General features: G+C 38.5%; 1 protein-coding gene across 4 annotated transcripts in view; it reads left to right on the top strand.

Moving 5' to 3' along the window:
- Positions 1-26,828, top strand: part of TTC33 (tetratricopeptide repeat domain 33) — a 36,691-nt gene that overhangs the window by 4,680 nt on the left and 5,183 nt on the right. For all 4 annotated transcript variants that reach the window (XM_032415297.1, XM_032415298.1, XM_032415295.1 and 1 more), the window contains exons 3-4: positions 22,023-22,104; positions 23,578-23,709. In XM_032415297.1, coding sequence (XP_032271188.1) covers positions 22,023-22,104; positions 23,578-23,709 — 214 coding nt within the window. The remainder of the gene's footprint in view (positions 1-22,022; positions 22,105-23,577; positions 23,710-26,828) is intronic.

Genomic DNA, 26,828 nt, shown 5'->3' with positions numbered 1-26,828 from the left:
ACAGTTTCATTTATCCTCAGGCCTTCCTCAGCTAACCTCTTATACTTCTCCTATTCACCCTTTACCCTTTTCTTTTCTTTTTTTTTTTTTTAAAGATTTTATTTATTTGTCAGAGAGAGAGAGAGCAAGCACAAGTAGGGGGAGTGGCAGGCAGAGGGAGAAGCAGGCTTCCCATGGAGCAGGGAGCCCGATGTGGGGCTCGATCCCAGAACCCTGGGATCATGACCTGAGCCGAAGGCAGACGCTTAACAACTAAGCCACACAGGTGTCCCTCCCTTTACCCTTTTCTGTTTTCCTTTTTTTTTTTTTTTCCTACTTTCTTGTTCCTTTTCCCCTGTCTCTGATTAGGTCTTTCACTGGGACCAAAAATCATTCTTTCACAAATCAGTGGGGACTGGACCCATTGATTAGTAGATTCTATAGAGAAAGCTGGAATTCTCTACAGAGGAAAAGAAAATGATCTGTATCTAATACCACATACAAAGATGGACTCTAGAGAGCTAAAAAAAAATCTCAGTGTGAAATGTAAAACTACACAGTTAATGAAAGAAAATATGGAAGGGTATCTTTATAACATAGAGGTGGAGAAGGACATTTTTATTTTTAAAAATTTCAAATCTATATTAGAGTTGAAATAATAGTTCAATCCCTGTGTTCCTGCTAGCTAGATAAAAAATTCCAGTAATTGCTTTATTTATCTATTTCTATACATACATATACATACACTGACATGTAATTATAAATTTACAATTTTTTTTTTTGTGATCTGTTTGAAAGTAAGTTGTAGACGTAATGACACCTCTCTCCTAATTTAGCGTGCTTTTTATAAGAATAAGGATATTTTGGGGTACCTAGCTAGCTCAGTCAGTGAAGCGTGTAGCTCCTGATCTCTAGGTCGTGAGTTCGAGCCCCATGTTGGGCATGGAGCCTACTTAAAAAAAAAAGAATAAGGATATTCTCTTACTAAAGACCATAACTGTCAAATCTGTGAACATTAACAATTCTGTAAACTAATATGCAGTCCATATTTAGATTTTTCTAATTTTCTTTCTTTTTTTTTTTTAAAGATTTTATTTATTTGACAGAGAGAGCGAGAGAGCACAAGCAGGGGGAGCAGTAGAAGGAGAGGGAGAAGCAGGCTTCCCGCTGAGCAAGGAGCCCGATGCGGGGCTCGAACCCAGGACCCTGGGATCATGACCTGAGCTGAAGGCAGATGCTTAACGACTGAGCCACCCAGGCGCCCCAAGATTTTTCTAATTTTCATTGAAATGCCTTTTACAGTTTTGTTTTTCTTTTTTAAACCAGGATCCAATCAGAGTTCATACATTCCATATTTTTGTTATATCTCTTTAGTGTCTACTTAGGTCCCCTACTTTATCCCCCATGATACTGACCTTTTTGAAGAGTCTAGACCAATTTTCTATTTGATTGTTCCCATATGGATGTCATTTAATTTGTTCCTCTATCTCATGTGTTTCTTATAAACTGAGGTGTGGAGATTTGATTTAGATTCTGATTGACTTTTTGGCAAGAGTACTTAATAGTCAGGTTTGTACTTTCTATTGTATCATATTAGGAGAGGAATAATATCAGGTTGTCATCAATGCAGCCATTTGAAAGACATTATGCCTGTGTCAGTTTGCTGTGTTTAGTATCGCTGAAAGTCATATTTTAATAAAAATCTTGAAACATTGGGGTGCCTGGGTGGCTCAGTCAGTTAAGTGTCTGCCTTCGGCTCAGGTCATGATCTCAGGGTCTTGGGATCAAGTCCTGCATCAGGCTCCCTGCTCAGCAGGGAGTCTGCTTCTTCCTCTCTCCACTCATGCACTCTCTCTCTCTCTGTATCTCTCAAATAAATAAATAAAATGTTTTTAAAAATATTTTTTTTATCCTTGGTGAAGGAAATATACTATATCTTTCAAATAAATAAAATATTTAAAAAATATATTTTTTTATCCTTGGTGAAGGAAATATATTAAGAGAATTACACTAGTCAACACAAGGAGTGTTGTTTTATTTGCATTGAGGATATGATTTTGAGAAGATACATGTATGGTCAGCAGGAGTAGTATCTGAATAGGTCAGTGTTTAGGACAATACTCTTCAGATCATCTAAAGATCTAAAATCAGGCCTGTGTGCCTTTGACTGGTATCTTCCATGTGGTAATGAGAAATTTGAGAAATTAAAAATAGTACTGAATAAAAAGCAGTTTTTTTCTCTTTGTTCTTTTTTCTTCTTCCCTAATTAAAATTGGTGAGGGTGGGTATAAGATTCCTTGTTAGTCATTTTTGTCATGAATGAGTCAAAGTTGAAGAAACAACATTTTAGTTTCTAGATCTGTTTTTATTTTTGATTCTTGGAGTAATCTTTTATTAATGTATTTTAATATAAAACATCAAATGGTGCCTAAACTATAATATATTAGCATCTCAAATTGAAAATGAATGATGGAAAATAAATAACAATCAAGGACAATTAACATGTTACATTATATTCTGAATTCTATTTATGGTATTTTAGGCATAAAAAGTTTTCTTCTGTAGAACTTTGCAAGATTGACTGTTCTGTCTTATTCAGAAGAAAACCCACTATAAATTTTCCACATTTAGGAAATCGTTTTTAGAACATCGATAAAACATCTTTAGAAATTCCTGTAAATGCCTGTTAAAAGTTCATTGACTTTGTTTTTGCCCTTTTCTCTAGACCACACTAGTGAGCAGGAGGGAAAAGCTATTCAGTTATTGCCATGGGAGTCCCTCTGAATTTCCTGTGGTACAGGGGAGATAGTAACTCTGTAGATAAACAAAATAACTCTTGTTTTCTGCCTGCATGCCAAAACATTGAGTCATTTCACCAAAATCAGCTGGGTTGGATGCTTTATTTTGAATGAAGAACACTGTGAAATGATTGAGTTTTTTTTGCTGGTTAGCATTTGTTTTGGAGTAATATATACACAGCTTTAGAAGATAACTAAACAGAATAAAAGGAATCTAGTGGGATTGAACAGTTTGGAACTCTGTGCCAAAACTAAATAGAAATAATAGTTTAAAAAGACCTAAGATAATATTAAACTTAAGTAATATGAGGAATAAAACATAATATAAGGAGGAATAGTGAAGCTAAATTTAAAAAAAGAAACACTTCAAAACCTCAGTGCCTGTCTTCTGAATCAACTTCATTTTTTTTTTTTAATTTATTTATTTGACAGAGAGAGAGATAGCGAGAGCAGGAACACAAGCAGGGGGAGCGGGAGAGGGAGAAGCAGGCTTCCCGCGGAGCGGGGAGCCCGATGCGGGGCTCGATCCCAGGACCCTGGGATCATGACCTGAGCCGAAGGCAGACGCTTAACGACTGAGCCACCCAGGCGCCCCATGAATCAACTTCATCTTTAAGCATCCTCATTATCACTACATTTTAGCCACACTGGCCTTCCTTGTGTTTTTGAACACAGTTTTTATACAACTTTGTCCTATGATGCTCTGTCTGAAAAACTCTTATCTTCTGTTTTCTGATGTCTCTCTTCTTGTTCTTCTTATCTCTACTCACATGTGGTCATCTCCGTGAGTCCTTCTCTGAGCATCCAGTCGAAGGTAGTGCCCCCAAATTAGAACAGTTTGTGGCACCTATCAGACCCTCAAATGAAGCTGTAAACGTAATGAAATTCCGATCAAAATCCCGGCAGGCTTGATTTTGTAGTAATTGACAAGCTTATCCTAAAATTCATATGGAAATGCAAAGAATCTAGACTGGCCAAAACAATTTTATGGACCAAAAAACATGTAGAGAACTTACACTTCTTTATTGCATCAGCACATTCTTGAATGCTGTGCCTTAATAGTGTCATTGTGAGAATGGACATCTACAGATCATGAAAAGAATATAAGGTACAGAAATGACTCACATTTATGTGCTAGTTGATCAGAGTTAAAACATCTGGTTATCAAAAGGCATAATTAAAAAAATGAAAATTCAGGCCACAGACTGGGAGAAAATATTTATAATGCATATATCTGACATAGGACATTTTCCTAGACTACATAAGGCACTTGCGCAACTCAGTGGCAAGACACTAGCCAATTAAAGAATGGATACAAAGTTTGACCTGAAGCTTTACAAAAGAAGTTACATGAATGGCCAGTAAGCACATGAAAAGCTGCTCAGCATGATTAGTCACCAGAAAACTTCAAATTAAAACCACAGCATACTACTACATAACCACTAGAATGCTAAAATTGAGAAGACTGACAATATCAAGCGAGGATGTGGAGCAACTCAAACTTTCAAGCCATTGTTCATGAAAATGTAGAGTTAAACATACAGCTTACCATACAATCCGGCAATCTATTCCCTCCAAGATATTTATTCAGGAGAAAGGAAAACATATATTCACTCAAAGACTTACATAACAATGTTCCTAGTAGTTTTATTCACAGTGGCCATGAAGTGGGAACAATCAAAATGTCCATCAACAGGTGAATGGATAAATCAATTGTGGTGTATCTATCCAGTAGTATCCTATGGAGCAATGAAAAGGAATGATTGATGCATCCAAGAGTTATTATGCTCAGAGAAAGAAATCAGAGTGTATATTATCTGTTTCCTCTGTGTAAATCTCTCTAAAGACAAATCTAATCTATAGTGACAATCCTATTGAGTGATGAAAAGGAGTGATTGGTGCATCAAAAAATCATTATGTTTAGAGAAAGAAGTCAAAGAGGGCATACTGTCTGATTCCATCTATGTAAATCCCTAAATGGAACTCTATAGTGTTTGTCTGGAGCCAGAAATTGGGGTGGGTTGACTGCAAAAGGGCCTAGGGAACATTTTAGGTTAATAAAAATGTTCTTTATTATGAATAGTTGTGGTATTTACATGGGTGTATACATTTGTAAAAACTCATTGAAGGGCATGCTTAAAATGGGTACATGTTTTGGCATCTAGATTATACTCCAGTAAATTTGATTAAAAAAAAATCAGGGGCGCCTAGGCAACTTGGTGGGTTGAGCATCTGACTCTTGATTTCAGCTTGGGTCATGGCTCAGGGTCACCGTTTAGCCTTTTAAATTATTTCCTGTGCTCCGGGAGCAGTGGCAGAAGTCCCCCGTCTGGAAGTGGGGAGGGGGAATTTTGCAGTTGCACATACCCCCAATTCTCAAGTTAGAATCTCACCTCCTCAAGTTAGCCTCTCAGAGGTTGTATAAAATCATGTCACTTTTTTTAGTTTTTTTTTTCTCTTTTGTAAAATGATGGTAAAGATAAGTGCATCAAAATATGGAACAGCTTTGAACTTGGAATGAGTACTGATCATCAGAATGGTAGAGAAGTAGGGATGCCTCTAGAGGAATTGCTAGAGATGGAGGAAGGGAGGAAGGTTGATGAAGAAGAGGGAACTGCTTGTACTTCCTAGGATATAAGCTTTTGCCTCCTTGTGATTTTCTTCCTTCCTTCCCTCCTTCCTTCCCTCTCTCCCTCCTTCCTTCCTTTTCTTTCTTTCCCCTGTCTTTCTGTCTTTTTTGCACTTAATATTTTCTAATTTAGTTTTATTTAGCACTTAGAGTGTGATCTGAACACATGAAATGTAGCGCAATCCAAGTGTGTTAATGTCATCCTTTCTCAAAAGGCAGCACAAGTTTTTGGCATTATAGTCTGCTGTCAGTTTACTTCATTGGTAACTAACTACTCTTAGAAAACTTTCGTTTGCAATTGAATGGTTTTTAAGATCTGAAGTTCTAACTTACAGTATTTATGATTCTTTGTAACCAAAAACTGGTGTTCTCTTCTATCTAAACACTAAGCAATTTTGATGCACAGGGACAGTATTGTGAATATAGTGAATAAGAGTGTGGATTTTGAAGTCGTTTTACCTCTGTTCAGATCCTAGCTTTGTCATGTCTGTCTGTAAAACCTTTGGCAGATTATTAACTTTTTAAGTGTCAATTCCTCATGTGTAAAATGGTAAGACTTCTCTCATAGACAATTGGGGGATTAAAAGGCAAGTCCATGTGAAAGAGCTTAACATGTCACCTAGCACCTCGGAAACATTCAATAAATGTACTTCAGATATTGTATTTTAGGATTTTATATGTGATTGGCACATTTCATGTAATGTTAAGATTTTTCATAAGTTATTTTGTGCAGACACCTTTTTCTTGAATCTTTCCTAACTGGGATATACCTCTCAGGAGTCACAGTGTGAGTCCCAGCTTTGATATGTTGGCTTTCAAGGTTTCAACCACTAGAGGGTGATGTTTGATTATGTAGCTAAGTTGTCTGATTTTCCTCTGTGGGAATTAGTGTATGTGTGTGAAGCAGAAATATAATTAGAATTTACCGTGAATCTTAGCTCTTGTCTAGAAAAGTATACGTATCAAAGTGAATGTGAAGGCAGTCTGGCTGTGTGGCACGCATTTTATTGACATCAGCATGGATCTATTTAATGACCGTGATCTTCATTTAGATGGCATCTGTTCCTCCCTCTCTTTTGGTTTCTTCTCACTGGTGTACAAATAATACCTTGATAACAACCATTTAAAAAGCTTCCCTTGCCTGCACATGCCCTACCATTTCTTTACTCCCCTTTCACCACAAACTTCATTTCTTGATGAATCATCCTCTGGGTCTATTCCAGTCATGTTTCTATTCCCACTGGTCCCCGCAGCCACTCTTGTGAAGGTTTTATGACCTCTGGTCATCATGTCCCTGTTCCCATTCACAGTACCTGTCATCATTCAGAGTAGTTGACCCCTGTCTTCCTAAATACACTGCTGTCTCATCTACAGCACCACACTCAGGTTTTCTCTTTTGTCTCACTGTCCACTTCTTAATCTTCTTTGCTTCCTCCTCTTGTGTTCATTTTCTAAATATTGGTGGGCCGCAGTATTTAGGAAGTACTTCTTGTCTTTTCTATATCCTTTTTTCCCCTTCTTAAACTTACATAGTCTCCTCCTTTCAGTACCTCTCTATACCGATGACTACCGAGTATGCCTGGAGTGCTGTCTTCCCGCCTGAATTCCAGACTCTTAAATCTCCAGAGCTTACTTTATACCCACTTGGATGTCTAATTCATATCTCGAATTGAACATGTACTAAGGAGAACTCTTGATTTGTCTTGCAAACATCTGGTACATTTTAGTCTTCCCCATGTCAGTAGAAGGCATCACCATTTACCCAGTTACTTAAGCCTAAAGCCAGGAGGCAGCTCCACGGGGTTCTGTGCCAGTACAGAGCTGGTCAGCCCCAGGCAGCCCTGACTGCCCGCCGCACCTGCTGTTCTCACGGTCGTAAAGCCCTGGCAGCTGCTGCTGGTCAGCCCAGACAGCCCGCATTCATGGTGCTACCTGACGATCCAGTGATGGTTCACAGCTTGACACTGGCCAGATTGGACCCAGAGGTGCTCTGGAGCAAGTGGTTCACACACTGAGAAGTGTGAAGGGTTAAAACCTCGTGGGGTAGAATTTGGTGGGAGACAGGGTAAGGAAGGGAGCTGGCAGAGAAATTCTTTTCCCTTCTTCCTCTTACTGGACAGTTTCCAAGACACACAGGTTTTGTACAGTCTTCTGAAGAAGTTCTACAAGATTAGCAGTCATCTGTTTGATTTTGAAGCTGTTGCCAGCTTAGCAGATGCCTTGTATTTATTCTCCCTCTTTCCTGCCTTACTTCTCTTTTTTTCCCTCACCCTTCCTTCCCTGGGATCCTGCCCCCCACAAAGAGTAAGCTTCGGCCTCAAGCTCTGTTTCCCAGGTAACCCGAGCTAAGATGGTATCCTGGATTCTTTTCTTTCTTTTTTTTTTTTTTTTGCTCCTCATATCCAGGTTAAGTTGACTTTATTTTTGAAACATATTTTAAATCTTCTTTATCCTCTCTGTTTTCATTGCTGTCATCCTAATCTAATCTACTCTCATCTCTTACCTGGGTCATTCAGGTGGTCTCCTAACAGCTTTCCTGTGCTTGTTCTTACCCCTCTACAGACCATTCTCCTCCCTGGGCCTGATTGATCTTTTCAAAATATAAATCATGTCTCTGTGTTGCATCAAATCTCTACAGATTCCGCATCACACATGCGATTAAAGCCACACTCATACCGTGGCCTCCTAGTTCCTAAGTGATCGTGGCTTTAGTTTGCCTCTTGCACCTCTCATTCCCCTCCCTCCTCCTACTATAGCTGTGCTGGTTGTCTTTCCTTTCCTCCAACAGTCAGGTGTTTGACCCTCCCTTGCCTCGGGCACTTCCCTTTGTCCAAAATGAACTTTCTCCAGATCTTCAGTTAGCTGACTACTTTTTTGTCAGTCAGATCACAGCTCAAATGCCTTTCTAGAGAGATCTTTTCTTACCACACATTTGGAGTAGCCATCCGGTTACTCCCTTTCACATCCGTCCACTTTTTTTTTTTTTCTAATCCGCACTCATCATATTTTAACGTAGGTTTGTTTTCTTTCTCTGCCTTCTTCCTGCATGCAAACATTCTTGAATGGAAGATCTAGAAAAATAGTAGGGCCATTTTATATCTTGTTGAATGCTGCATCCTCAGTACCTAGAATACTACCTGGCCCAGAGATGATGATTAATAAATATCAAATGAACAAGCTGATAACTATAGAGCTCATTAAGCTTGAAGCGGTAGTAAATTAGAAGTCTAATTGGGAACCAAGTAGTTAAACACTTTGGCATTGCTGTCCCATAAATGAGTGTGCTCACTTGCTTGGCTTGATCACCAGCTGTTCTTGACCTCGGTGTAGGGCTTACCTCATGCTGCCCCTGTGTGATCGCTGTGCCCATTCTCTTTGCACTAGCTTACCAGCACACGGTTAAGGTTGTCTTTAAACTGGCTGAATCAGACTTTGGTCACTTATTAACCACAGTGACTTTAAACCAAGTTTTTATCTTGTAACACTTCCTATCCAGCAGCTGCAGTAGGGCCATGTCTGTTCAGTCTGTTCCAAACCGAAGTTGAATTAAGAGATATGCTGGAGCAGTTACGAGAGACCATCGATTTATTGGGTGCCAAGTTTCCTGTGATGCAAAAATGGAGGAACTGGGTGGTGCCACCCTTTGTTTGTAGGCCAGGAGAAGTTTATCAGGGAGAGATGAAAAATGAGGGCGGAAAGGGAATTCAGTAAGCTTATGGTAGTGAAGTAAATGCCCATCAGTTGCTGCTTTTTAGCTGGTGGAAAACCCGCTCACTTGTTCCTTTAAACCTTCACGTGTCCTGTGGGCATAAAGCACATTTCACTTAGCAAAGCCTTCAAAATAAAAGCAGCACCATTGAGGGGGTGGAGTGGACTTTTTTTGCCCTCAAATCTGTGTGCCTGTGTTTGTACATGTATATGTTTGTATGCGTATCTGTGTATACATGCTGCCTAATGAAAAAAAAACAGAACTAGTGGTGGTCAGTGTTATCTGAACTTCTCATTTTGTATTTTGTGATAATGTAAGCAACTTGAGGGGTGGGAGGGTGGGGATGGGGGAGGCTGTCCTGTTTTTCAGGAATAACGCTGTTGGCATTTTGGACGGGACAGGTCTTTGTTGATCAGGACTGCCCCTTGTCTTGCCGGTTGTTAGCACCCCCAAACCCTTGTCGCTAGCGCCTCTAAGTCATAATGACAACCAGAACCGCCTCTGTAATTTGATATAAATGCTTGCCATGGGGTGGTAACGGTTCCTGGTTGAGTTAGGCAGAAAATAGGACTGAAGGTGAAAAGGACATTTGACAAATATGACAGATTTTAAGTGGTTGGACCAAGTAATGCAGGGGTTGGCAAACCACAGCCAGTTTTTATAAAGTTTTATTGGACGCAAACATGCACATTTGTTTATGTATTATCTGTGGCTGATTTTTGTGCGACAGCAGAATTGAGCAGTTGTGACGGAGACTGTATGGTCCACAGAGCCTGAAATACTCATGTGGTGCTTTACTGGACTGATCTTGGTCTCTGGACCAGCCCCTTTCGCTAAAGCCAGAGACTCCTGAAACCTCACACATCCCAGGGTCTTAAAGTTCTTCTGCTCTACCTAGAATTTTAATCTCTTGGTTCTTTCTACCCATATTCCCATTCTCCTAGTCTTGGGATTTCTTGTAATTTCTATACCTGGAATGGTAAGCTGGAACGAAGTAAGAATTAAGGTATTTGCTACTTTTGTTTTAGGGTAAAATTTGTTTTCATTTCTTTCCTCTTTTTTTTTTTTTAATGTATTTTCAGCATGCTAGTTCTTGTCCCACTTTTCATGTCTTTCATGCTTTTCTTTGCTGCTTTCCAAGACGTCTCTTGAAGATAAGACAAATGAGGTAGATAGAATCTGGGATATTAGCACCTTCTGTGTGCCTGGCCATGTTCTGGGTGTTGTAGAGAGTACAGGTGAATCTACCCTTTGGTCCCTGAACTCAGTGAAGAGAAGATACAAATACATGGAAAATTAGAGAAAAATGAAGTGGGAGACAGCATTGGGGTAGTTGGGAAAGCATTAGTTTCGTGACTGTAAGAGCTAGCTTCCTGGTTTTCACAGGATTAGTACCACGTGCCTGTGGACCGGTCCCATAGCTGCTCTCTACCTTTGTTTCCTCTTCAGTAAAATGAGAACAAGTAATGCCAATCTTGGAGGACTTTTATGAACACTAAGTGAATGGACTTTTTGTGAGAATAATTGTTTATTAAGTGATGGTATTGAAAGTACTTTGTAAAACATAAAGTATTTTAGGAACACAAGTGATACTATGTGGCCAGGTGAGTGGTACTCATATGGTCTTCATGAAGAACGGAATTTTAGGGCGCCTGGGTGGCTCAGTTGGTTAAGCGGCTGCCTTCGGCTCAGGTCATGATCCTGGAGTCCCTGGATCGAGTCCCGCATCAGGCTCCCTGCTCGGCTGGGAGTCTGCTTCTCCCTCTGACCCTCCCCCCTCTCATGCTCTCTCTCTATCTCATTCTCTCTCAAATGAATAAATAAAATCTTTAAAAAAAAAAAAAAAGAACGGAATTTTAACTTGGTCTTAGAGGAGAGAGAGCCTTTGAATAGTGAAGAGGGGGAGGAAGGAAATCCTAGATATTCATATGTTTGTGTACTGGGGGACCCCCATGAACAAAGAAAGACATGATATGTGGGTGGGGATTGGGCCCATACGCAGCTGAGTGGAGCAGAGTTGTGGGTGGGGGGTAGTAGAAAAAAGATAGGACTGATAAGCTAATACCAGAAGAAATAGATTCACTAGTTTTAAGTCCTATAGAATTTACTGCTACTCCATTTCTTAGAATATTATGAGTAGGAGGATTATTATGAAGGAATAACTTAATTTTTCAGAGAATAGAACATAGCAGATTTGCAAAGTTTTTCATGTTGTGTCTGAAATAACATTTGGAAATATTTAGAGATAGGCTGGAAGCCACCCATAATTTGCCTGAAGAAGTACAAACGCTTTCTTTTTAGGTGACATAGTTACCGATTTTAGATATAGTATCATTAAAGCTTAGTCTTACCAGGAGACTATATTCCTTTTTTTTTTTTTTAAGATTTTATTTATTTATTCCTGAGAGACAGGGGGAGAGAGAGAGAGAGAGAGGCAGAGGCAGAGAGAAGGAGGCTCCCCGCTGAGCAGGGAGCCGGATGCAGGACTCGACCCCAGGACCCCAGGATCATGACCTGAGGCGAAAGCAGATGCTTAACCATCTGAGCCACCCCAGGCGCCCCAGGAGACTAAATTTCTGGGCTGTATATACTTTTTGTTAAGAACATTATAAGGAATAGCTATAAAGAGTTGAAATGGGTGTTAAGTATTGTTGAGTGTCATGTACTTTTTTCCCCCCTCCATTATCTGTTACATATGAGTTTTTCTAGTACTTTTCTGAGATGTATCCTACATGGTCATGTGGACTTTATACTTTTTAACAAGTTGCTGGATTTAATTTGTTAATACTTTGGGATTTTTATGTTTAGCTTATGCACTAGAAAGTCTTCAGTGATTATTAGGATTCTCTTTTTTCAGATAATGTATCTTTCTCAGGACAAAAGCATTCTTTATTTTTATTGCTAGATTGTCCAAATATGCTGAAACGCATTAGGACTCTTAAGACTACATTTTTAACTGTGGTATTTAAAACTGTGGCTTAGGCAGTGGCAGCTATTTCGTGGTCAGGGCCATAATGTCCTCATTTATCCCACGAAGACTGTTTGCCACTCCTGTGTCTACCTTATTCCTTCAGAAATTATTGATATGTGTTAGGTCCCATCGTGTTAGGTGCTGCACCTGCGTGTACCGGCGTGTACACAGAGCTTCTGGTTTAAACAGACAGAGAAATAAATGTAAAGTTTCAAGTTCTATAAAGAAAAATAACTGGGTATCATGAGCCAATATTCGCAAGGATGATTTAGGCAAGGGGGTCAGAGTGAGCCTCTCTGACAAAGCAAGAAGGCAAGTTGATGGGGTTTAGCTAGGGAAGGGAGTCCTATTTATTATTTCGCCTTTTGCATACTTTGTGATTTTGTCATATATTTGTCATTAAAATAAAATAAGGTCACTTGCTATAGTCCTGCCCATTTACTTACATGTTTTAATTTGATTCAAGTTATTCCATGATACTGGAATTAATGTCTGGTGAATTTTATTTTGTGACATTTGTGTGTATGCTCCATGAGTGAATAATAGAGATGGTAAAATAATTTTAAATGATCTCTATATCTGAAGTAGAAATTGGGAGATTAAAATTGTGACTTTTTACTTGTTTTAGAAAACAGGTTGTCTAGCGTGGTAAGGAGGAGAGGGCAGTTGCTTTCAATACAATAACAACTAAGAAACATCCTGCACTAGGTAGGAGTTGGCATCATTGTTTTAATTTGCTTTGGAAAATGACCTTTATTCAGTGTGTGTCCACCTTGATGTAATTTCAGAGCTCCTTCCTACTGTTTCCAGAGGTAATTGATCCACCCTAAGTTGTTTGTTCTCGTCTGTAATAAATTAGACACTCTTAAGATATGTTTGTTCTTTTGTGTAAGTGAATAGTTGAAATTTAAATGATTACTGAAAGTGGACTTTTTGACTTAACCTAATCCTGTGTCCACATAATTTCAATAAGTGATCGTGACTAAAACTCGGAGCAGTTTAGGATTTATTTTTAAAGTCTCCATCTATCTTGTCCCTTGCCTGATAGACTCACACAGGGACTCTGGTCAGAGCAGCATCTCAGCACTTCTTCCCAATCCATTTCCCCTTCCCCTAAATATGTGTGTTTTGAGAAAATATGCAGTGATTAGGAAGTATGTTTTTTCTCTTTTATTGCCTTTTCGTTCTTTTTTCTTTCTTTCTGAGCTTAACTTACATAAGGAAATTAGGTTCCTTATGATGAATGTTCGTTGTATTATTTACACATTATTTTGTCCTTGCTTTCTTCAGAATGCTACTCCAGATGCTAGACAGAGAACTTAAAGTTTTTAACTTACCCATTTTTTTTGGTTTAATTCAGAAAATTGATCATTGTCTAAAAGTTGGACCCTAATTTACCATACAATTGGAAGTCACACAGCTTTCACGCAAATTAAATCTATCTAAAACTACTTTCTTTCTTTCTTTTTTTTTTTTAAAGATTTTATTTCTTTATTTGACAGAGAGAGAGACAGCGAGAGCAGGAACACAAGCAGGGGGAGCGGGAGAGGGAAAAGCAGGCTTCCCGTGGAACAGGGAGCCCGATGCGGGGCTCAATCCCAGGACGCTGGGATCATGACCTGAGCCGAAGGCAGACGCTTAACGACTGAGCCACCCAGGCGCCCCTGAAACTACTTTCAATATCATTGTAATGTCTGTGTGAAAGCTCTTAAAAAATCAAAGAAGTAAACTAAACTTTTAATTTCAAATATTGTATTCCGAACAAAGGAAAGCCACTTCCAATAAGAAAATATAAACTTAGCCAGAAAAGTTATTTCTATCATGAAACATTTTTGGGTACAATTATTGTAAATATTATTAGAAATACAATATAAAATAAGGTGAAAACTTGAAAGTTATTGATGACATAGTTTTTAATGAGGAAATAAAATTATGAATGTTAATTATTAGCTAGGGATTTGCTAAAAATGTAGCTGTATAGAAATAGCTTTTAGAGGAGGCGCCTGGCTGGCTCAGTTGGTAGAACACACAGCTCTTAATCTCAGGGTTGTAAGTTCAAGCCTCATATTGGGCGTGGGCCTACTTAAAAAAAAAAAAAGAAAGAAAGAAATAGCTTTTAGGAAACTTCTTCTTTTTTTTTTTTAATTTAAGTAATCTCTATACCCAGCGTGGGATAGAAATAGCATTTAAATTTGTCTTGATATTTCCATATAAGGATGTAAAATTGTGTGATAGAAATCAAATAGAAATCTGTCATGATATTAGTGGAAAGTGATACTCATTTGTGGCTAGTTACATTTTATTTGACATAGAAAAAATGCTGTAACATTTCTTCTTAAATATGGTCAACCCTCTTTCATGGATTCTGCATTTATTTATTTTTTAAAAAGATTTTATTTGAGAGAGAGCGAGCAGGGGGAGAGACAGGGGGAGAGACAGGGGGAGAGCCAGGGGGAGAGGGAGAAGCAAAGTCCCTGCTGAGCCGGGAGCCCGATGTGGGGCTTGATTCCAGGACTCTGGGATCACGACCTGAGCTGAAGGCAGACACTGAACCGACTGAGCCACCCAGGCGCCCCTGGATTCTGCAATTATGAGTTTACCCACTCACTGAAGTATATTGGTAACCTCCAAATCAGTACTCATGGTGCTTTCACAATCATTAATGGCCATGCACAGAGCTGAGAAAAATTTGAGTGCCTGCATGTATGTTCCCCGGTGAGTCACACAAGGTGAAACTGTGCCTCCTTGTTTCAGCTCTTATACTGTAAACAAGTGTCCTTTTTGTGGTCTAAGTTATATTTTCCACATTTATGTGCCTTTTTTCCGTGGTTTTGCTGTTTAAAATGGCCCTCAAATATAGTTCAGAAGTGCTGTCTAGTGTTCCTAAGGACAAGAAGGCTGTGATGTGAATGATCACAGATTTTACAGAGAAAATACGTGTGTGTTCAGTAAGCTTTGTCCAGGCATGAGTTACAGTGCTATTGGCCGTGAGTTCAATGTTAATCAATCAGCAGTATTTATTAAATAAGATGTCTTTAAACAGAAACACATAAAACAAGGCTATATGTTAATCAGTTGATAAAAATATGACCAGGGGTTTGCAGGAACTTAACCCTGTATTTTCCCTATGAGCAATGATTCAGTATTTGCTAATTCAGTCTTTACAGTGACTTTATAGAACATAACTATGGCAATGAGAATCAACTATATCTGGAATAAAGCTTTTGAGTTTAGTAGTGTTTTAATGTATGCAACTTTTCTTTTTATTAAGAATTTAAATAATCAGGACAAGTAATTAAAATTTACTCTAAAGCTGTGTAAAATCTGAATCTTTCTGGTTCCCGGTTTTAGAAAGTAAGAGTCTGGATAGTAAGAGATCTACTATACAGCCATTTTGTTTTTTAAGGCAGTTCTATACATAATAATACAAAATGATCTCCAAGATATATTAAGTAAAAAGGGCAAGGGAGAGAATGGTGTATATGTTTAGAATGTTACCATTAATGATGTTTTAAAAGATACATAGGTCCACATGCTTATAAATCTAAAGATTATCTTTGACAGGATATCAAGGAACTGGTAACTGGTTGCCTGTGGGAAAGTGATCTAATAGACCAGAGGACAGAGTGAAGGCAAGATTTACTTTTCATTGTACATATTTTGGGGCACTTGGGTGGTGTAGTTGGTTAAATGTCTGACTCTTGGTTTCGGCTCAGGTCATGATCCTCAGGGTTGAGATTGAGCCCAGTGTGGGGCAGCACAGATTCTGCTTAAGATTCTCTGTCTCATCCTCCCCCCTCCACCACCACCTCCCCTAGTGAGCATGCTCTCTTTGTCTAAAAAAAAAAAAAAAGCATATTTTCCTTTTTTTTTTTTTTTTGAGTATATTGTTAACAAATAACAGATGGGTTTTAAAGGTCAGATGCTTAACCCCCTGAGCCACCTAGGCACCCCAGCAGGTCATATTAATAGAAAATCTGAAGGGGAGGAGCATAGACAAGTAAATATAATATTTATTTCTTTCCTCATTGGCTTTTTTCTTAAAGGAAATTAATGAGAATGTTATCTTAAGTTATACCATCCTTCCAAAGTGATCTCATTTCCAGTCAGTTTTATATCAAGTATAATACATGTATATTTGACCTCCAAAATATAGTTTTTCTTCTTCAACAATTATTCATAGCCCACTTCCTTCCAAAAAGATAATTGCAATGGCCAGAGGGTAATTTTTTCCAGTTTTATTGAGATATAACTGATGCATAACATTATGTAAGTTTAAGGTATAGATGATTTAATAAACATATATATTGCAGAATGATTACCATGGTAAAAGGTTAGTTGACATATCCATCACCTCACATAATTGCTTTTTTTGTATGGGGGGAACATTTTTTTTTTTTTAAGATTTATTTATTTGAGAGAGAGAATGAGAGACAGAGAGCATGAGAGGGAAGAGGGTCAGAGGGAGAAGCAGGCCCCCCGCTGAGCAGGGAGTCCGATGTGGGACTCGATCCCGGGACTCCAGGATCATGGTGTGGTGGGAACATTTAAGATTTACTCTTAGCAGCTTTTAAGTATAATGTCTAACAGTAGAGAATTCATTTGAATGAATTTTGTATTGAAACAGTAGTAATCAGTCTCTGAGCATTATGCTACAGAAAGAAGCATTTGATAATTTAAAGACATAAAAAATGTTTCATATGTGTGATATACATTAAAACAAACTGAAAGAATATACAATAAAGTGTTAACTATGTTAACTATGGTTGTCTTTAATTTCTGTGTGGGGGGTATGTGTGTGTATGTGTGCACTTTCCTGTATTTTCTGATTCTTCTCTATTTGTATATTTAGGAAATAATTTTTTATATCAGAACAATTATATCAAAACAGGTGTCATTTACTTAGGTATAGAATACCAGGAAGACCTGATTTAAGAACATTTTATATTAAAAAAAATCAAACACTTCATGTAAGCCAACCACGCGTTTTAGTTGGCAGCATGGATTTGCGGTCTTAGGTTGCCAGAATAGATGTAAACATGCGGATCAGAGAAGGAAGAGGCCCCAGTGGAATCTGCAGATCCTGCCTTCCCCCTCCTTCCCTTTCACACGTGTGGATCAGAGAAGGAAGAGGCCCCAGTGGAATCTGCAGATCCTGCCTTCCCCCTCCTTCCCTTTCACACGTGTGGATCAGAGAAGGAAGAGGCCCCACTGGAATCTGCAGATCCTGCCTTCCCCCTCCTTCCCTTTCTCTCTTATCCACAAGCTGTGGTCTTTATCCCCTTGAGTCCCACCAGTAAAGTTCAGACTTTCTCGTTCCTTCTCTGTAAGTTCCTTTTTATCTTCTCCTTTGCTGACTTGAGTACCAGGTGAGGTCCTTACATCTTTTCTCTGCCACCATTCTTTTTAAAAATTATGTTTTGCTTAGGGGTGCCTGGGTGGCTCAGTCGTTAAGCGTCTGCCTTCGGCTCAGGTCATGATCCCAGGGTCCTGGGACCGAGCCCCGAGTCGGGCTCCCTACTCCACAGGAGGCCTGCTTCTCCCTCTCCCACCCCCCCGCTTGTGTTCCCTCTCTCGCTGTGTCTCTCTCTGTCAAATAAATAAAATCTTTAAAAAAAATAAAATTGGGCTCCTGGGTGGCTCAGTTGGTTAAGTGACTGCCTTCGGCTCAGGTCATGATCCTGGAGTCCCTGGATCGAGTCCTGCATCGGGCTCCCTGCTCGGCGGGGAGCCTGCTTCTCCCTCTGACCCTCCCCCCTCTCATGTGCTCTCTCTCTCTCATTCTCTCTGTCTCAAATAAATAAATAAAATCTTTAAAAAAAATAAATAAATAAAATTATGTTTTGCTTAAAGGAAGCTACTTTATATGGGGGGCTGGGAAAGGAAGGACTATAAGAATGGCACCTTTGAGGGGTTAGCACACGAATCCAAACAGTGTGATCTGATAGGTTGTAACCCTGCAGAAACAGCTACTTTTCTGTGACCAGGGGGTGGGGGTGGGGGGTTGGAGGGTGGGGAGGGGCAGAGGGAGACAGAGAATCCCTGACTGCAGGGCTCGTTCTCATGACCCTGAGATCATGACCTGAGCTGGAATCCAGAATCCGATGCTCAACCGACTGAGTCACCCAGGCGCCCCAGTTGATGGTGTTTTAATAGGGAATTGATAAATAAGAATTTTGATGGTACCTGAAAAGATACCTTAAATGGCTTACTTTGAAGTGCATTAGGCAGTTTCTAGCTAACATTGACATATGAATTATCTAAAAATAACTGTGAGTTTCAGATTCCCATTGAGGGTAACTAGGGGCCAGCAGCAGGACACAGTGGTTTAACCAGCCTGTGTCTGTCGCCTGCTGAGCACAGAGTTTGTATGGAAAATTGTGTGCCAGCCACTCACTCCTGTATGGGCCATGCTAATGGGCATAGCCTGACACTGTGCAGAAGTGACTGAATGTGTGGAAAGCAGAGAGACGTATGGAGCACTCCAGAGGGAACTCTGAGAGTGAGATGGAGGAAGAGCACTGACAACAGCCGGTGAGACTGCGTGTTTCCACTATTACTTTCCACTTTGGGGACCCTGGCTCTAGATAGATGCTTGAGTTTGGGAAAATCCTTGATAACTAAATCATTTTCAATTGGCAAAGCTCTTAGAGGTTTGATTTGTGGCAAAAATACAGATTCTAAGGGCTACATGCACCCCGATGTTTATAGCAGCATTATCAACAATAGCCAAACTGTGGAGAGAACCCAAATGTCCATCGACTGATGAATGGATAAAGATGTGATATCTGTCTGTCTATCTATTTATCTATCTATCTATCTATCTATCTATCTATCTATCTATCTATTTTTATTTATATTTACACACACACACACACACACACACACACACACACAATGGAATATTACCCAGCCATCAAACAGAATGAAATCTTGCCATTTGCAACGACATTGACGGAGCTAGAGTGTATTATGCTAAGTGAAATAAGTCAGTCACAGAAAAACAAATACCATATGATCTCACTCCTATGTGGAATTTAAGAAAGAAAACATGAATGTATGGGAAGGGGGAAAAGAGAAAAAGGAGAGAGGGAAACAAGCCATAAGAGACTCAACGATAGAGAACAAACTGAGGGTTAATTGAGGGGGAGTGTGGGGCAAACGAAATGGGTGATGGGTATTAAGGAGGGCACTTGTTATGATGAGCACTGGGTGTTCTATGTAAATGATGAATCACTGAATTCTACTCCAGAAACCAATATTGCACTGTATGTTAACTACCTAAAAATTTTTTAAAAAGAATATTTCTTTTTTTTCCTTTTATTTTATTTATTTATTTATTTTTTAAAGATTTTATTTATTTATTTGAGAGAGAGAGAATGAGAGAGAGCACATGAGGGGGGGAGGGTCAGAGGGAGAAGCAGACTCCCTGCCGAGCAGGGAGCCCGATGCGCGACTCAATCCAGGGACTCCAGGATCATGACTTGAGCCGAAGGCAGTTGCTTAACCAACTGAGCCACCTAGTCGCCCTCTTTTTTTTTTTTTTTTTTTAAAGATTTTATTTATTTATTTTAGGGAGAGAGCAGGAACAGGGGGGCGTGGCAGAGGGAGAAGCAGACTCCCCGCTGAGCAGGGAGCCCCATGTGGGGCTCCATCCCAGGACCCTGAGATCATGACCTGAGCTGCAGGCAGACGCTTAACCGACCGAGCCACCGAGCCACCTAGGCTTCCCCCAAAAAGAGTATTTCTGATGCAGGCAGAAGCAGGGAGAAACACCACAGTGTAGTAGCACATCATAAAAATGAAGTGAATAATGGTCACACGGTGTTCCTAAAATTCTAGTAGTCTTTCACCCAGAATTAAACACAGTGTTCAAACAGGTAACTTTTCAGTGCTCAGCAGGGGCCCCTGTTAGGGAAGAAGATATTAACTGTGGTCTAGGCAGGAGTTCTGATAGCCATGTCTGCCTTTTCGGATTGGTTTGCCTGGGTGTCAGCTTTTGCAGGGGGAATCTGAAGCGTGTAACTCTACAGAGCCGGCTACTACAAAGTAGCAATAGCCACTAGTACGGCCTATCATGGCCTCAGGCAGGTTGTGTAAAGCACACTCCCACCATGTTCACCCTCACCCTGCTGCTAGCCATGGAGTTGGCTCTGTGGTAGACTTAGTTTCAGGTGTCTATAGCCTGTTTGTCATTTGCCAAGATGGCATGAGACCCCTGGAAATGGAACTGCCCATTTGTATTCCTTGCTAGTCAAGGAACTCTCTAGTCAGGTGAAAACAGGATGTACTTTTTTATGTTCTTCAACTTTGCATTTTCTCCCAAATGTCGCCTTTATCTCTTTATTTCACTGTCCTCTGTTTAAATAATAATCAGTACATATTGGCCCACATTTTGGTTGTTGTGTTTGGTTTGGATCTTCACATATTCAAGTAGGAAATTATGCAGAAGAACACATACAGAGGAAATGAAGGGTCTGGAAAACAGGTAACAATGAGTGATTCAAGAGAAGATTGTACATGATAGGTCTTAATATGCTTTGAAAGATATTATCAATGGTTTACAACCTTGGTGTTTATTAGCATTTCCTGGTTCAAAAAATACAGATGCCTGGGCCCTCCTCTGAGAATATCTGTTTTAGTTGAGCTGAGGCAAGGGCCAGCTCTGTGTGTGTGTGTGTGGGATATTTCTTCACTTCCAGAATCTCCCTAGATCATTCTGGTGTAGCCAAGAATCAAAACTAGTGGATTACATATTTTCTGTTTAGCTTGAGAAAGCAGAATTAGTAGTACTGGGGGAAAGGTACAGAATAGAAAGTTTCAGCTCATCATCATGGAAAATATTCTGGTAAATAGAACTTTCTCTTTCTAGAGATATTCAAGTATACATGAGTTAACCACTTGTGAAGGATGCTGTGAAAATGCCTGCTTGAGATAACACGGAGGACTTCGTCATTCCTTAATTTTATTTAAAAAAGAAAGTGCTGCAGTGCTTCTGCAGATTTGGCATGTGATGTGCTAAGATCAGTTTTAGGCAGAATGAGTTTGAAGTATCTTCGTGGAGATGTTAGTTGACCATATGGCTCTGGAGCTCACAAGAAAAACCTGACTAGGAGGACATCAGTGGAAAGGTGGTAGTGGAGATCACCATCTCTAAACTGTTTTTCATTCATTTGACCCATTTTTTTATAAGCTTACCATGTATTAATAGTGATGAAAAGATATTATAGTTCCTGAGCTCATGGAATTTACAGACAAGGAAACTTAAAACTGAAGAATCTTTTTTTTTTTTTTTTCCAAGATTTATTTATTTATTTTAGAGAAAGCGCAAGTGGGGGGGTGGGGGGTGGAGGGGCAGAGGGAGAGAGAACCCTCAAGCAGACTCCCTGCTGAGTGCAGGGACTGATGCAGGGCTCAGTCCCATGACCTTGAGATCATGACCTGAGCTGAAATCAAGAGTTGGACATTCAACCAACTGAGCCACCCATGTGCCCGAAAACTGGAGTCTTTACACAATCAACAGGCTTAAACTTCTTAAAGTGTTCTGTGTCAGCTAGATTGTTTCAGTAGAGCCCAGGATTGCAACTGGATTGTAAATTCCTCAGAAAAGTCCTTTGTGGTACTTCTAACTTGTATGACAACATTTGCAGACATTGAGGTTGATGAAAAAGGGAAATTTTGGTAGTGATTTCTCAGCCCAGAAAGTAAAATTGGGGAAAGATTTCTAAGATCTCTTTTATTTATATTTGTCTTTTTCTCTTTTGCTGTCCTTTCCCTTTGGAATTTTTCTTGCTTTTGTAACATTATTATTAGTGTCAGTTCTTGAATAGAGCTATTTCTTGATATACAATTATTCCTTAGTACCTGATTTTAAAATTTGGTCATGTACTTTCAAGGACTTACTAAAAATATGATGCTAATGTAACTTAACCACAGATATCGAGAGGCAATTCAAAAATGGGATGAAGCACTGCAGTTAACCCCAGATGATGCCACCCTGTATGAGATGAAATCGCAGGTAATGATTATGAAGAATTTCATTTGCATTATGAAATCTCACTGTGTTGTGTTCATATGTGTTTGGTGAACAGTAATGAACCAAAATGGCATTTCTTTCCATTTTCTTTGTTGAATATGTCTTTTTCAAATTTGTCAACATTTCCTTTCTTAAATATGTTACCGTATTATTATTATTGGTGGGCCCTGGGTGAAATATTATCACCATATTATTTATGGCTCTGCCTTTTGCATGACATTAGAAATTCATTTATTTTCACAATGAAGTTAACTTATTTTAACCTATGGTAAGATATGAAAAGAAGGCTATCTTTTAGGAAGTCACTGGTGATTTCTTAAATAAATGAAATGTGTTTGCTTTCCTTGGAAATTAATTGTAGTGGACTGAGCAATAGCTTTGTTTCTTCAGAATAAGGATGGTTGGACTCTGAATGATGATATTTCTCTAAAAATGGCCCAGTCCTTAGCAAAAGGTCAGAATAGACTCAAATTTTTAATAGTTTAAAAATAACACTTGAATTTTTAAAAATACATTTCTGTTATTTTGTGGGAAAGTCTATAAAGAAAATCTCTGAGCACTTGGATTAAGTTATCCAAAAGACTTTAAAATCACTAATGGAATCAAACATATTTTGGCAGGGCATAGTTACAGTTCAGCCTTGATCTACACACCTTACTGATATCTTTCAGATGATGATCTCAAACATAAGGGACATTCTTTATCAGCTTTGATTTTAGTTTATCCAAGAAAACCCCAAATAAATTATGTCCGCTGAATGAAGTGCTGTTGAAGACCTTCGTTTGGTTAAGTCTTTAACTTTCAGTCTTGACTACGTATATATTAAAGACAGTGTTTGTGGTAAACTATATGAAATAAATTAATGTGTAACCTGATAATGATAGTTGTGTTACAGATCTTGTGAAATGTGAATGGTCCCAAAGATGATAGATAAAATCTAGCCCTTTCCCATAGACTGAAGCGGTAGGTTCTGGCACTCCCTATTTTTCTCTTTGTATGGTTTGAAGAATGCAGTTGTGGGGAGGCCGGTGGAGTGTTTAAATGATTTTTGTAGCAGGAAGATGTTCATAGGACGGGTGGTTGAGCAAAAAAAGACCTGGGGTCCCCTGAAAACCACATTGTAAATAGAATAATCAGAAGTGGAATTAAGAGTTCAAATACCTGTGAGCCACCATGGCTAGATCATGACCACCTTATTTTAACCAGATGGACAGCAGGGCTCAATAACTGAAAAGGGGATAGTTTATATTTTCATAGTTATTTTAGAAATAGGAAGAAGAATAGTCATTCCTGACCCTGCATGGCGAAGGAGTGGGTCAGAACCACTGAGATGCTATATTTACCAGACTAAAAATATTTTTTTAAAAATGAAAAGTTTACATATGGTTATTCATTAGTAGTTTGCTAGTTTATGAATATTACTGATAGGTTTTGTTTCTTTTTTTTTGGCTATAGGTCCTAATGTCTCTTCATGAAATGTTCCCAGCAGTACATGCAGCTGAAATGGCTGTCCAGAGAAATCCACATTCATGGGAATCTTGGCAAACTTTGGGCCGTGCTCAGCTTGGATTAGGAGAGATAGTCCTGGTAAGGAAGTTAGATTGTTATAATGACAAAATTTTATTCTGACATGTTTTTGATTAGCTGAACCAAAAAGTAAATAGCCATTTATCATATCTATGCAAAAAGTAAATAACAAATTACCTCTTAAAAGTATTAAGCCATAGGGGCGCCTGGGTGGCTCAGTTGTTAAGCGTCTGCCTTCGGCTCAGGTCATGATCCCGGGGTCCTGGGATCGAGCCCCATATCGGGCTCCCTGCTCTGCGGGAAGCCTGCTTCTCCCTCTCCCACGCCCCCTGCTTGTGTTCCCTCTCTCGCTGTGTCTCTCTCTGTCAAATAAATAAATAAAATCTTAAAAAAAAAAAAAAAAAGTGTTAAGCCATAGACACAGATCAAAGTTATTATTGAACATCTTTTTCTGTTATAAACATCAATTATATTAGAGTCAGAATATCTTTTGCAGGGGGTGCCCGGGTGGTTCAGTTGGTTAAGTGTCCGACTCTTGGTTTTGGTTCAGATCATGATCTCATGGGTTGTGAGATTGAGCCCTCTGGCAGGCTCTGTGCTCAGTGGGGAGTCTGCTTGAGAATCCCTCTGTCCTTCCCACTCTCTCTCTCTCTAAAATAAATAAAATCTTTAAAAAAAAAGAATTGTTTTTCAGGTATTAGGTAGCACAGGCTGAATACATGAGAATTGACTATGACAGTTATCCTGTTTTTGTTTTTGTTTTGGTCGCTATCTTCCTAAAGAGTGTTTTCAAATCTAATACAGTAGTGCCAGATTTTCTGTTTGTCTTAATTAAGATTTTGCATGGCTTTATTTGCCTTTCATGTTAGAAAAGAAAACAATAAATAAAAAATTAAAAATAGTTTCTTTAAAGGCTAATGAAATGACTGGTAAACCCTGAATTTACCTTTGCTAGCAATGGCTTAAGTTATGGCTAAGTTGGATTTTTCTGATGAATATATTATTTCTGATTACCAAAAAAAGGTGTTTGTCAAATTCTCAGAAATAATAAATAAAGAATTTGATGAGAGAATAGTTGGTGTCAAGTAACTAGTAAACATTATAATTTGAAATGAGATTCACAGTGATGGAAACCAGATGAACCAAAGTCCATTTTCTTTTCTTTTCTTTTCTTTTTTTTTTTTTACCTGAAGACTTAAATCATACTGGAGTTGGAAAAAAGAAATTCATGGTATTTTGTTTTCTAATGGGTTAACAGGAAAACAAACAAAGCCTATCACATAATACTTTCCCCCCATTTCTGCTTTATTTAAAAGCTTACAAAGCATTATCTCTTTTGCTTGTTAAGTATCTATGGTAATGGGAATAAATCTGTAGGATTTAATGTTTAGCAAAGATTGTCCTATAAAGAAAGAAAATACTGCAGGTGACATTGTAGAGATATTTTCAGTCAATCAGTAAAAGTAAATTTGTTTAAGATTTTAAGTTTTTTTGAATAAGGGAACCAGTTGTTCAACTGTTATTTTTTTTCCTGTTGATACGGTTATGTCCATTAAAATTATGAAATTCTTGGAGGGGTTAAAAGTGGTATTTTTTTCCTCACTTAATGTAATTTTTAGGGCTGTACTTGGAAAAATCTAAATTTGTAATTTTTATGTAAATTTAAGCTATTCTTTTGAAAGACTGGAATGGTAAGAAAAAAATAACTTTACTCAAAATGTCATAAGGAAGGGTCACTATGAAAAATATATTGAAAGCAAGCTAAAAAATGTTAACATCTAACCATTCTTCCGATATTTGCATATATTTGGACAAAAACACAAGAAAATAAATGGATAAATAGAACAGGTAGTACATTAAAAGTCAGTAGGTGGGGATAGACCCAGGAGTAATTATTTAGGTTTTTACATAGACTTGGGTGTTGGAAGTGATGAATCATTAAATTCTACACCTGAAACTTAATATTACACTATATGTTAACTAACTGGAATGTAAATAAAAACTTGAAACTTAAAAAAAAGAGAGAGAGAGAGTTGGGTGTTGGAAAACAATGATTAGCTTAGTTTGTTCTTCATTTTCTAATTGTTTGAGGTGTAAAATTAGCTTTTTAATTGAGATCTTTCTTGTATAAACTTCCCTCTTAGTTCTGCTTTTGCTGCATCCATAAGTTTTAATATGTTATATGTTCATTCTTGTTTGTCTCCAGATGTTTTCTCATTTCCCTTTTGACTTCTTTGACTCACTGGTTGTTTAAGATTGTGCTGTTTAGTTTCTGCTTATTTGTGAATTTCCTGGTTTTTCTTCTGTTATTGATTTCTGGTTTTATTCCGTTGTCATTAGAAAAGATACTTGGTATGATTTCAGTCACCTTAAATTTGTTAAGACTTGTTCTGTGACCTGACATGTGATCTCTCCTGGAAAATGTTCTATTTGTATTTGAGAATAGTATGTACTCTGATGCTGTTGAGAGGAATGTTTTGTCTATGTCTGTTAGGCCCCTTTGATCTATAGTGTTGTTCAGGTCCTCTGTTCCCTTAGTGATCTTCTGTCTGGGTGTTGGATCCATTGCTGAAAGTTAGGTATTGCAGTCTCCTGCTATTTATTTCTGTCAGTTTCTCCCTTCAGTTCTGTCCATGTTTGCTTTATACATATAGGTGTTCTGATGTTGGAATGAATATATTTTTATAATGATTATATCTCCCTGGTGAATTGACCCTTTTATCATTCTATAGTGTCCTTCTTTGTCTCTTGTGACAGTCAATATATGTTAGCATTATTTGAATCTAAGCTCTTGGCGTTAAAGGTCGACATTCCGGGTACCTTCCTGATCATGCTTTAGCCAAGAAATCCCTAGATTCTTATACCTGCTGGCCTGCAGAAGCAGGACAGTGCACTTGCCTTGTCTTGAACTATAGTAGCATTACCTGTACTTTAATGGACTTGGAGTCCTCAGCAGCGATTTGTCTGGCACTTTCTTTCACACTTCTTTAACTTTTTTTATTTCCATCATAATCATCATCCAGTGTTTAGGGTACAGCCCTAATTTCTATCCTTACATTCTAATATGTTTAAAAAAAAAAAATATATATATATATACACACACACACATATTTATTTATTTTATATATTTATATGTTTTAATATATAAATATATATTTATATATATATTTTAAAGAGAT

The sequence above is a fragment of the Phoca vitulina genome, unplaced genomic scaffold (assembly GCF_004348235.1).
Source record: "Phoca vitulina isolate PV1807 unplaced genomic scaffold, GSC_HSeal_1.0 scaffold17, whole genome shotgun sequence".
Lineage (NCBI taxonomy): Eukaryota > Metazoa > Chordata > Mammalia > Carnivora > Phocidae > Phoca > Phoca vitulina.
The sequence above is the reverse complement of the archived record's forward strand: the minus strand, read 5'-3'. Positions and strand labels throughout refer to the sequence as shown.